We start from the raw sequence: 13,019 nt of genomic DNA on the forward strand, positions 1-13,019 counted from the left end.
AAATATTCTATGTGGGTTTTTTTTAAGATTTATTTTTACTTGTTTGGAAGAATTACAGATCTTACCTCTGCTTGTTCACTCTCCAAAGGGTCGAGTGGGAGGGGTGGCATTGGCTGAGAGCAGAGGCCTGGACCTTCTGCCTAGCCTCCCATGTTGGTGCTTGCCTAAGTACTTGGCTCATCTTACTTTGGCTGATCTTACTTTAGTTTTTCTAGTTCTTTACCAGGGAGCTGGACTAGAAGCGGAGCAGCTGGAATTTGAACTGGAACCCACATGGGATGCTGACAAGGCAGGCAGCAACTTTGCCCTGTATGCTGAATCCTAAAATTATTCTTTGTATTTGAGTTTATTATCTGTTATCCTGCCTCATGGGTGAGGAACGATCCTTCTACTTACTATGCATCAACTCTGTATGATACCTGTTCTAATCTGAAGTTCTTGCTTTGCAAAGAAGGATAAAAAAAATTCTGTGCAGAATATTGTAGGATATCTGCAGGATCAATTCATATGATAAATTCCATAAATTAAAAATTAATGGTTAATAATGCTTTTTCTCATGCATTATTATTCTAAATATAAAGCACATTAACACAGTTCATTATACTAAGCCAAGGATGAAAGCATCGCCTCTGTGCTCTTCATTTGACCGTATGCCAAGTCCATACATGGGCCTACTTTGCAAACTAAATCATTTATAGAAAAGGGGTGATCTGCTGCTCTACATATCAACCAGAATCAGTGTCAAAATTCAATGCTAAGGAAAAAATTCAAAAATATGTGCTGAATAATTTTATTTCTACAGCTTGCAGAAACCTAACCAAATTATTAAGGATACATACATAGAGTGTGCGCCAGTGAACGGTATGATTCAGAATAGTGATTGTCTCATTGCAGGGTGTTGAAGGAGGAACGTGTTAGGGAAATGCGAGCGAGTATAGAGGTTTCCCAAAACACCTGTATACTCTTAAATTTGGATTTGGGCTGGCACCATGGAGTAGTAGGCTAAGCCTCTGCCTATAGTGCTGACATATCGTATGAGTCCTGGTTTGAGTCCTGGCTGCTCCACCTCTGATCCAGCTCCTTGCTTTTGACCTGGAAAACTCATGGGCAACCCCAAAGAGGCTCCTGGCTCCTGGCCAGGCGCCTGCTCAGTTCCAGCATTGTCTCCTTTTGGGCATGGAACCAGCAGATGAAAGATCTCTCTCGCTCTCACTCTCTTTCTTTCTCTCCCTTTTCTCTGTAACTCTGACTTTCAAATAAAGATAAAAAATAAATCCTTAAGAAAAAAAAAAAAAAGCTTGAATGAGAGAAAGGAATGCCAATCTTTTTAGTTCCCAATACATATGTACATAATTTTTTAAAATGAACTTAATATTCTGTCAGCCTCTTAGTCATGTATAGAGAACTTCGGTTTCACCAGGAATTCTTTGAGTACTCTGTTTCCAATATTCTTAGAAAGTAGGCAGTGTGTCTGGGGATAGTTCAATCCTACTTCCTCATTTCTAAAATTGTCCTAAGGAATTGTTTGTATCTTAGACACTTAATGAAAAAGTGTTTCTGTCTTAAGACCTACTGAGGACTTTTACTCAAGGCACATATTGGTTGATTAACTAGTTTTTATTATGTGCTCAGTTACGTTCTGTGATTTCCTCCCAACTTTTCTAGTTGCTTCATGAATATTGGATGGCTCTTAGAAACCGTGTGTCTGCTGTTGATGAGCTCGCCATGGCCACAGAACGGCTGCGAGTGCGCGAGCCGAGGGAGCCGAAGCCCAGTCCGCCTGTTCACCATATCATTGAGCCGCAGGAGGTAATCGCAGATAAATCACAGAAACAGCCACTGCATGACTGGTGTTAGACCAACGCAGGGCGCACAGTAGTGAGCTTTCTATGAGGATCTGTTTGAACTTTTAACCAATAGTTTAAGCCATAGAAAATTATTAAGGCAGAAATAGTCGAAGATGAGCAATTTCCTGTTAACCCTGCGGTTAGGATCCACTGTTTCGGTGTAACACATGATCTCTCTCTGGGTTTCATGTTCATCTCTGTTTAAATACAGTTTTTGTGACTCGTGAGTCGCTTTTCAGATATATTTTCTGTTAACTTTATCAGAACTAGAACTAGTGTTTTGTTGATAGAAATCAGCAGTTTGTCCTTTAATAAATCCCTTTTTGAATATCAGAATTAAAACATTGCCAATTCTTTCTATTTGATGTTAATATTACTGCTTTCATTATACTTTTATTCTGTTTGCTCTAAATCTGTTTTTGCTATGATGCTTTGAAACTGACTTTTAAACATCATTTGCTCTAACATATTAATATGAGTTTTCAGTAAACTTCTGTGAAACAAATCCTTATTTGAATTCTTCTGTGTCTGCTGTGTTCTACTGGGGGTCAGGGATAAGGGACAGGAACAAAAAATTGTTTCCTGAATTTAGTAAAGTTACTCTTGCTAAAGCAGTAGATCCTTTCACCTTCCTTCATGCCTTAGCTCTATCCGTGGAAACTGATAATAGAGTTTGTGTTAATTCGTATCTCCTTCATATATAAAAGTATATTTCCTGCTTAAAAGAACTGTATTGTGAATTTTTTGTTCTGTCAAATAAAAACAAAAATAAAATCTTCGAAATCTAATAACCACTTTGAAATGAGTTTCAATATTTAAATGGGTTTTTTTAAAGTAGGACTCTTTCTTATTGTGAAAAAATTATACATATTTAATAGTTTAACCATCTCAGAGAACTAAAAAATGCATTTTGTGTTTTTAGGTGGAACAAAATCGTATAAAACTACTAAATGATAAAGCCATAGCTACATCACAGCTTCAGAAAAAACTGGGCCAGCTTCTTTATCTGACTAACTTGGAGAAGGTATGGTGTTGAAAGTATGCTGTGCCTTACCATGCTGTATTAGCATAACTGTTTTAGCAACTCCTTCCTTTTAATTTGCTAATGTCATAATTACTGTTTTTGTTTTAACTTGATCCTTTCATTATTTTTTTTTGAAAGACAAAATGACAGAGGCAGAGATCTCCCATCCACTGGTTCACTCCATGAATTCCGCGGTGGCTAAGGCCTGGGCTGAACGGAAGCCAGGAGCTCAGAAGTCAGTCTAGGACTGCTACATAGGTAGCACATACCTGGAAACCTTAGCTGCCCCCTGTTGCTTCCCAGCAGACATCAACGAGAAGCTGAAACCAGCAGCAGAGCTAGGACTCAAAAAACCCAGGCATTCCAGTACAAGGTGCCCCTTCACTATGGTGCCAATAACCCACCCTCTAAACTAATTTTTTATTTGTGTTTATGAGTCAAAATACTAGCTATGTCTATATAAGCTACAAAGACACAAAAGATTGTACCTATAGAGCTTACAAATTGTGCAGCAAAAGGCATACACTGCATAGTGAGTGGCCTTATAATGTAGTTTCAAAGCCTTGAATAGAAAGTGTTATATGCCACAAACCTATGGGTGGGAATTGTATTATGTAATATATGTGCACATGCACTCATACATATGCAGATTTTTTAGGTTGAAACTGAAATGTGTTTTGAAAGCAGCTAAATCAGAAGGCATGATAATGCAGGAATAGTTCAGTTATTTACTTCAGAACATTTTCTGAGTTGTGATCAAAGTATTATTTTTGGCATTAGTGAATTGTTGGGTCACTGTTGAATATAATTCCTTTCTTTGCAGGAATTCATAATTTGACAGTAGGCAAAGCAGTTTATTAGAGCTAGATATTGAAGTAGATTTTTTAATAGGGTATGTCCAAATTATTACCTATAAACTATAATATTATTCCAACCCCAAACAGCCTGTATCTCATGCAATAAGATATTGTGATGTAACCAATGAACGAACAATCATTGTGAGTCAGACTGCTTATGATGCATGTCAAAGAACTGTAAAACTTAACATACTTTTAAGACCCTAAGCTACTCGGAAATGGGGCGGAAGAGCAGAGAAATCTTCCATCTCCGTAGAATGTGTGAGGAAGGCGTGAAGTATAACCTATGAGGAACGTAACAGGTCACTCATAGACAACAGACTTGAATCAGCATTAGACAATAGTAAAACTACAAAGAAATGAGGAGAATCGGGAGCGATCCTGACAACCTCTTAACAGGAGGTCATATGCACAGAGTAGGAGGGGACCCCAGAGTGGAGCAGGTGAACAGGAGGAGGCTTGTATCCCAACCCTGAAGACTCCCAGATCTTCACGAAGGACTATCATCAGTACAGGCACCAAGGACTACATCCCAACTGCCAAGGAGACCACAGGGAATTGGAGTGCCTTCGGAGGTCAAGAACTCTGAGGTCACCCACCCCCATTTGGATCTACCACATGGGATTCAATAAGCCCAAATCCTTCCTTGCAGGATCCAAGGTCATCAGAACAACAGCAAGGAGCAAGGAGCAGTCCACAGAAATATAAGAACAGTAAACCTCCTCCGGGACTAGGGAGAGGAGCTTCTCTGGTCCTTACTTAGTTCCAACTTTAGATCCCCACCCTCTCTTACAATGACCATCAGGGTCGCTCTGGATCCTGCCCCCCAAAAAAAGCAAACAAAAAAAAATTAGAATAGATAGAGAACAACAAGGAAAGCTTAGAACCAGACAGAAAATGGTCAGTGTGGATTCACATTTACCTTACTAGATAGGACACAAAGATTAGTTACTCCTCACTAGGGTATTGAAGATTTCTCTGCACACCCCTCCTAAAACTCTTCTGTACCCCAATTGTTGACATATGTCTTGTTAGAGTTATAAGCCAGTTTAGACTATCCTAAAATCTGCCAAGTTCAGTAGAATTGTGTTTCAATGCTATAGACTGCTAAATTCTAAAATGAAAATAGACACGAGACAGCTGAATAGTACCCTATAGTCATTTTAAGGTGTATAGCAGCTGGTTCTGTATATAAACTAAAATTGAAATGTCAATGAAGTAGTCACAGGATGTGGTTAAGAACTTGCATTTTCCAACATATTGTTTACTCTATACCATGTCAGTTAATTCCATGATGTTGTAAATTGTTGATGTTGTGTTGGGGCTTTTAATTGATAGGGATGATATTCTGCCAGCTCAGTCTTCAGACCAGAGATGGTCTCCCCAAGAAACCGTTGAATTTATTTGAACAATATGATGCTGGACGCTATGCTTGGTATATGTTTGCAAAGAAAGAATCTTGACTGAATTTGAACTGTGCTGCAACAAGGTGGAGGAATCCACCATGGGGGGAGGGTACGGGGAGAGGTTCGGGGCATCCCAGAGCCTATGAAACTGTGTCGCATAATGCAACGTAATTAATAAAAAAAAAAAAAAAACCTTCAGATTGAAACGCAAAAGAAAAAAAAAAAATTTAACCCTGAAAACTGTTACAGCATATAGTTAAATGAATCATTCCATCCAGTGATTAACATTGAATGTGACAGTCCCTAATAGTTGAACTGGCGTAGTAGTTTCAAAGATAGACTTTGGATGTGCACAGTCCAAATTGAATCATGACTCTGCTGTTCTAGATATGTGACTTTATTCATTATTTACCTCTCTGTGACACCTGTTCCATAAGAATGGTAAAACTGTCTTTTCGAGCTTTCCTAGGAGATTACAAAAATTAATAATTTAGGGCCTGGCATAGTAGCCTGGTAGCTAAAGTCCTGACCTTAGAATGCATCGGAATCCATGTGGGTGCTGGATCCAATCCTGCAGCCCCGCTTTCCATCCAACTCCCCATTTGTGGCCTGGGAAAGCAGTTGAGGACGGCCCAAGGCTTTGGGACCCTGCACCCATGTAGGAGACCCAGAAGAGGCTCTGGGCTTCTGGCTTTGGATTGGCTCAGCTCCAGCCATTGTGGTCACTTGGGGAGTGAATTAGCGGGCGGAAACTCTTCCTCTATTCAGTGAGTTCTTGTGATTAACGTATGGTCTAGATTAAGTTGTATTTTCAGTGTTTAAATGACATAAGAAAAAGCTGTTAGAAAGTTCAGAGGGAATATACACAATTGGGATACAGTTCAAAACAAATACAGAAAAACAAAAATACTGAGTAGCAGATTTTTCTGGCAATCACCAAATTTTTTGTTGAACAGTTGCTATGTAAGTGTATAATACTAGGATTTGAAATCAGCAGTCTTGGCAGTTGCCCTCCAATTTGATGTAGACATTGTAGATGTTAATTGAATACTTAACTACTACCATGATAGCGATAAATTCAAGGTTTGCTAATGTCTTACTAATTGGAAGATTCAGTTAAATCTTAATCATAAAATGACATACTTTGAAGAATAATGCAAATGTTTAAAGATGAGTATGTTACATTATTAATATTTTTTAGTGTTAAGTCAGTAAGCTGGTAAATTTCAAATGGGTCTAAATGATAAACAAGAAAAACCTTCGTAAATAATGGTAGACAACTAGATGAGCTCCTTAATAGTATATTACTATTGTAATGTGTAACTTTTGTTTCTAAATAGGAATAACACTTAATGACAAGCCATCATTAATTTAACAGTTAAAGTAGGGAAGGCTATTAGGAAAAAAAAATCTGTCTTAAAAATAATGGAAACTTGGGCCTGGAGCAATAAATAGCCTAGTCACTATATCCTCACTTCGCATCCTCTGGGATATCACATGGATGCCAGCTGGTGCTCCGGCTGCTTCACGTCCCATCTGGCTCCCTGCGTGTGGTCTAGAAAAGCAGTAGAGGACAGCTCAAAACATTGGGACCTTGTACTCGCATGGGAGACCCAGAAGAAATTCTTGGCTCCTGGCTTCAAATCAGCTCAGATCCGGCCGTTGCAGCTACTTGGAGAGTGGACCAGCAGATGGAAGATCTTTCTTTCCATATCTCCTTCTCTGTATACCTGCCTTTCCAATTAAAAAAAAAAAATACAAAATGAATCTTACAAAAAAAAATAGTAGAAACTTGTGAAAGAAAAGTAGGTGAGATGAAATGACCATTAAAAGTAGACCTGCAGATACTCCAAATTGTTGACATAGCAAGAAAGGATTTTAAAGAATTATGATTAATATGCTGGAGAAAAAGTTCAGTTAAATGAGTTGGAATCTGTATAGTTAAAATCAAGCAGACATTTTAGAAATTAGAAAAAAAAGCATATGAAATTAAAAACTCAATGAATAGGGAACAGACACAGGAAAAAAATACGATGACTGAACTCAAGTATAGTAACATAGAAAATATTCTATTTAAATTAGCGAGAGAAATAGAAAGGGAAGAGATAGGAGACACAGACATGTCGTCTGGCATGTTTACAACTGAAGTCAGAAAGCCATGCAGTGAAGAAGCAGCCACTTACAGTAACAGCCAATAATTTTGTAAAACTAATGAATGAGATTTTGAAACTTCCTTCCAGATTGAAGGAACTAGCAGAACCCTGTGGTGGAAAGTAGAGGGAAAATAGGAACATCACAGGCAAACTGCTAAAAACTGGAATAATGAAAATATAAAAACAACTAGAATTAATAGAAAAAGTATACTGCATACCAAAGAGTACTATTAAAATTGATGAACACATAGCCTTTTTCTTTGAATGTTTCAAAGGTATTTTTTTTCTGGTTACTTCATTTCTTTAACTTTTCTGTGAAACTAGTTAAACAGTGCAACCACAGTTTTTAAAAACCTGAAAAAAATTGCAACATATAATTTTATATCTGCATAAAATATCATTTCAAATAAATAAAGTAAGGGCCTAGCATGGCATCGTTGAAGGTCCTGGCTTCTGATTCCAGCCTGGCCCAATCCTGACTGTTGTGGTCATTTGCAAAGTGAACCAACACATGGAATATTTCTGTCTCTTCCCTCTATAACTTTACCTTTCAAGTAAATAAATGTATCTTTTGTAACAAAGTGAAATAAAGATACTTTCAGGTAAACAAAAACTGAAAGAAAATGCATCCCCATTGAACTCCCTCTACAGTTATTTAAGGCAATTCTGACTGAAAAAGATCCCAAGTTGAAGACTCAAGCTATAGAAAGGAATGAAGAGCACAGGAAACTTAAATAGTTCATAAATACGAATGAATACTTATATAAATAAATATAAAACAATTTGAAGCAGCAACACAATTATGTGGAATATACAATATATATGAAAATTAAAATATATCACAGTTACACAAAGGAAAGAGGTTAAGTATGACCTGATTCTTTTAAGAGAAATAGATATAAAATCCCTCAAGGTAGTAGCATTTGAGCACATGGCCTGTTTGGCACAGACAGCTACACTCAATAACTGCAGAACCACACGATTTACAGTGTGGACCACTGGCTAATTGAAAACGCAACTCTAAAAGGTTTCAAAGTATCAGAATTATGTAGGGATATATTCTTGAGCAAAGGGAAATTAAACTAGAAATTTCTAGTGGAAAATAACTAAATAAATCCTCAATTATTTGGAAATTAATAACATTTCCAAATAACTCACGGTTCACAAACATCACAGTGGAAATGAAAAATGTTCTGAAGTAAATGAAGGTTAAAGTATATGACAGTATGCAGGTAAGTGTGTGTGCTTACAAGGCAGTTTATGTGAATCAGGAGTCCACACGCTGCTACATGTGGAGCAGATCCTGCCCACCACCTAGCAAACATTTTGCAGGAGCACAGCTGCACTCACTCATGCGCCTGTTGTCTGTGACTGTATTTCACATTACAGTAGTGCAGTTGAGCAGTTGCAACATAACAGTATGGCCCACAAATACTTACAATCTGACCATGTAAAGAAAAATTGCCAACTCATTTTTTACATATATTGGAAAAGAAGATACATTGTGAGTTATGGCAGACAATTCAGAAATTACTGTAATTATAACCCTGTTTGTGTACAAGGCTTCAAGCAGTCTCTACCTTATAAGTTTTGTACTGGTCAGTTGACTTACTTTCCTTTAAGACAAAAGCAGAGAATGCAGATTCATGCACAGTGCCTTCTCCCAAGCTTTGGTTCCTCTTTGGAACTGTGAACCATGTAGAGAAGCCCTGCTTCCCTCAGCCTTCCTTCTGGACCAGTGAGCCTCTTTATGGTGAAACAGCAGTAGGAGGCCATGTTGCACTCCAGCCTCAGCCAGGTTTGCTATCCCCAGAATACCTTAGGTGACAGGTAGTGAAATGCTTTTGTAATTCAACATGTTTAAATGTGCTATTATACATTATTTGAAATGATTTAATTAGTGAAGCCACAGACAAAAACCTTAATGATCTATCTAATTTACTTTCCTTTATATTTTCCGTAGATTTAAAATCTCCATATGGTAACTTTTGAAGTTCCTACGGTTCTTATAATAGTTTGAAGGAGATTTTGAAAAGATAGGAGAAGGATGCTGAGAAGCAGGTAGTTATGGTAGGGGGTAATGTTACCTAAATCAGTGCTGACTTCCCTTGTATGTGATCCCATGGTAAGCAAACATGGGAGAGTAAGTACAGCTTTCTCCCAGTTTTTAAAGAACTCTTACTTCAGTTCTTGCAGGGAGGGAATTTCAACTAAACTTGAACTATGGTTATGCAGCGGGGTGGAGGAACCCACCATGGGGGGAGGGTAGGGGGAGAATCCCAGATTCTATGTAATTACAACACAATGTAATTAATGAATAAATTTAATAAAAAAAAAAGAACTCTTACTTCAAAAATCTATGAACTACACATTTTAAAGTACTCTACAGTTCTTTGTAAAAATCTAAGCTGAAAATAAAATTTTGAAAATTTAACTTAGATTGTGCTTTTGATTTTGCCTTGTATTTGTAATCACAAAACAGTAATAGGATGACGCGTTGTATTAAAGATTTTTTTTCCATTCATGGTTCACACTTTGAATAAATTATGTCTTAATTCCAGAAATAGTAATCCTATCTGGTTTATTAAGTATGTCACCTCGATTATTAGATTATTTAAATTGCAGTTCTTAAATGTCTTATAAGACATGTGTCAGATCTTAAATATAAAACTGTAATTAATGTATTTTTGGATTGTTCTTTTTGCCCAGTCTCAAGACAGAACATCGGGAGGCATTAATCCAGAACCTTGTCCCATATGCGCTCGACAGCTGGGGAAGCAGGTGAGGTTATGGTGTCAGGTGTGAAACAGTTTGCATTGTTCAGGCTTCCACAAGGTTTCTGTGTTTCTTCTTCTTCTGTTTTTCTCATGACAACTTTGTATGAGAGGCAAGTGCCAGCTCTGCCATGAAAGTAAGGCCAGAGGGTATCTAAAAACATGCTGGGATCATGTTAGATATTCCCTGAGAACTCATCTTCCATATTTTATCATACTGATTTCTTCCTGCTTTGTATGATAAATCAATATATGTGGTATCACAATATCTGTTGCATTTCGAAATTCAAGCTAAACCTATTACTATTAAATGAGTAGAGCATTATTGGCCATATTTTTCTATGGATATGAGAATGAAGAGTTTAATGTATGAGTACCATATTATAAGACAGTAATGAGAAACAAGGAACACCTGCGTATGGCAGGTGGGCTCTCAGAGGGTCCTGCTGTTGGCTGTGGCCCTCAGAGGGATGGCTGTTACAGTGGGACTGAGCAGCAGCAGCACAGTGCGCTGCAGATACTTGGCAGCAGCTGTGCTGAAAACAGGAAGCGTGATCACATAGAATAGTATTTTTTTTCTCTTTTGGACAAGATCCATGCATCTGATTGTCTCTGAAATTATGTCATTTTTCCCCTAAACCTTTACAGTTTCTAGAGTTCTTTCACTTATACTATCTCTTTTAATTTTAGCATGAGTCTTCTAAAAGTAGACAAATATATCAGATTACTGTAATAGTAATAAAACTGTACTCTTAACGTTTGGTTATTTATTTGAAAGGTAGTTAACAGTCCTCAGGGATAGCTCATAGCAGCTGACACATGCCCTGGAGGCTTGGCCATTTGTCTTTTCTCAGCTGCTTCCATCAGTTTGTTTTGATTGAGGTTTTTGTTTGTTTTTAATGTATCCACAATCACTTCTTAAATAAATTTGACACTAGTGTCTGTCTCACTGTGTATAGTAAATATTTTGACATGTGAAAATATAAATCTATTTTAAAGATTAAATAATACAATTTAAGTATATATTATCTCCAAAATAATGTTTTCATTTCTTCTATTGTATCTGCTGTGATAATATGGAAGGAGTAATGTGCATTTTTACTGAATCTGAAAGGAGAACCCTACTTCTTATAAACTAATACCTGTAAAACTCACTTAGGGTAAGCCAAACTAAATATTGGGAACTTCGGGACCAAAAGTTACTAATTTGAAGTATCACTGGCTTTAATAACATAAAACATTAATTTCATGAAACAAAGTAAAAATTATTTTACTCTATTCTACTAAAAATTTATAGATTGCAAGACATCTTTGCTAGCTTGAGGCTTTTGTTGTGTGTGCTTCCTTTCCAGTGGGCAGTACTAACCTGTGGACACTGTTTCTGTAATGAATGTGTTTCTATTATCATCGAGCAATACAGCGTGGGGTCTCACCGAAGCGCCATCAGGTGTGCCATCTGCCGCCAGACTACTTCTCACAAGGAAATCTCGTACGTCTTCACCTCAGAGAAAGCCAGCCAGGAGGAAGACATCCCTGTCAAGGTAAAGTGAGTCAGAAATGTGTGGAAACATACGTGAGGCAATGTGGTAGAAATCAGTATCTGGATGAGAACACTAGGATGAATAGCATAGGTACAGTGACTCTGGAAATCACTGTTGCCCACAGAGAGATGCCTGACAGCCACAGTGTACGACTTTTTGTATGTTGAAGGACGTAAGAACACTTAAATGCTTATGTAGCAATAGTCACGACCGCTGTGTCAAGAAAATAGCATAGAATTCCATTTGATTATCTTGTAGATTTTTCTGTTCACTAGAAATAGGTGAAAATCTGCTTAAATTGTTTTGGAAAAGTTTTTTCTATATTATTTTGCACAGCCCTGTAGTGAAAAGAAAAGGATGTATCCAACTAAATTGAAGGAAACTGAAAGATACACTTTCAAAAAAGGAGGTGGTGTACTTTTAAACACTGTGGATTGATATTTGGGGTAGAGCAAAATTGCCTTTTATTTTTGTAAGGTTTTTTTTTCCTTGCTTCTTTCCAAATTTTAAAAAAATGATTATAGTTGGAAATCGAAACATGTTCTATAATTAACCTTTCTTTCTTAGTTTATTTAATTGTATTATTTAATTTTAGTTAATGAAAAGCCTTTACTAGATATGTGTTCTTATTTTTCTTAAATATATTTTTTAATGTCTGCAAACCAAACGGGGCAAGCTCAGATCAATATATAAATGTAGTAGGGTATCAGAGCCTCAAAAAGTAGTTTAGAGAGTGGTGAGACTGACTCGTAAGAAGAAGAATCTTCATGAGTTTGTACTTTGTGTCCTTGATACTGTCTTCACTCATTCCTAAGAATATGTTTGGTGGTTAGAAACAAGAACAGTTATTATCGTGTTTTCCCTCTAAAAAGCTATAGTTGACTTAAAGAATTTTTGATCACTGGGTTTTTTTCTCTCAAGTGATTTGAGTAAAGTCTGATAATATCAGTCATATTGTTATTTAATGTAGTACAATAGACAGAATCGTAAAGTTTTGATAATGAACTTTGGTTCCATCAGTGAACTGTATAGTGTGCTGGGCCTCAGGTGCAGCATACATTCGGGAGTGAAGCAGACCTGGACATTGCTGTAACTCGTCGCTGAGGCAGTAGAGGGGAAGTAGGTTGAGTTAGGAGATAAAGCACAGACCTTAAATAGGTACGTATTATAATTGTGGTAAAAACTGAAAAGAAAAAAAAAACAATTCTGACTCAAGTGACTGACTGCTAAGCAGTCATTTCAGTGTGCGTGGGAGTAGTCAGCCTAAGGAAAGGAGGTGAGGTCAATGTTCTACACAGGAAAAGCCGGAGATAAGAAGGACTCTAGTGGAACCAGGTAGTTAGAATGCAAAAAACCAGAATGAAAATGGAATTGAATGACTCTGGAGACCTCAGAGGGCCCTAATATTAAAGCTCCA

At 37.3% G+C, this 13,019-nt stretch overlaps 1 protein-coding gene across 2 annotated transcripts in view; it reads left to right on the top strand.

Moving 5' to 3' along the window:
• The window catches only part of SHPRH (SNF2 histone linker PHD RING helicase), a 74,764-nt gene that overhangs the window by 44,558 nt on the left and 17,187 nt on the right, over positions 1 to 13,019 (top strand). For both annotated transcript variants that reach the window (XM_058667351.1, XM_058667332.1), the window contains 4 exons: positions 1,666 to 1,809; positions 2,770 to 2,871; positions 9,997 to 10,068; positions 11,414 to 11,602. In XM_058667351.1, coding sequence (XP_058523334.1) covers positions 1,666 to 1,809; positions 2,770 to 2,871; positions 9,997 to 10,068; positions 11,414 to 11,602 — 507 coding nt within the window. The remainder of the gene's footprint in view (positions 1 to 1,665; positions 1,810 to 2,769; positions 2,872 to 9,996; positions 10,069 to 11,413; positions 11,603 to 13,019) is intronic.

This window comes from Ochotona princeps, chromosome 1, assembly GCF_030435755.1.
Source record: "Ochotona princeps isolate mOchPri1 chromosome 1, mOchPri1.hap1, whole genome shotgun sequence".
NCBI classification, from domain to species: domain Eukaryota; kingdom Metazoa; phylum Chordata; class Mammalia; order Lagomorpha; family Ochotonidae; genus Ochotona; species Ochotona princeps.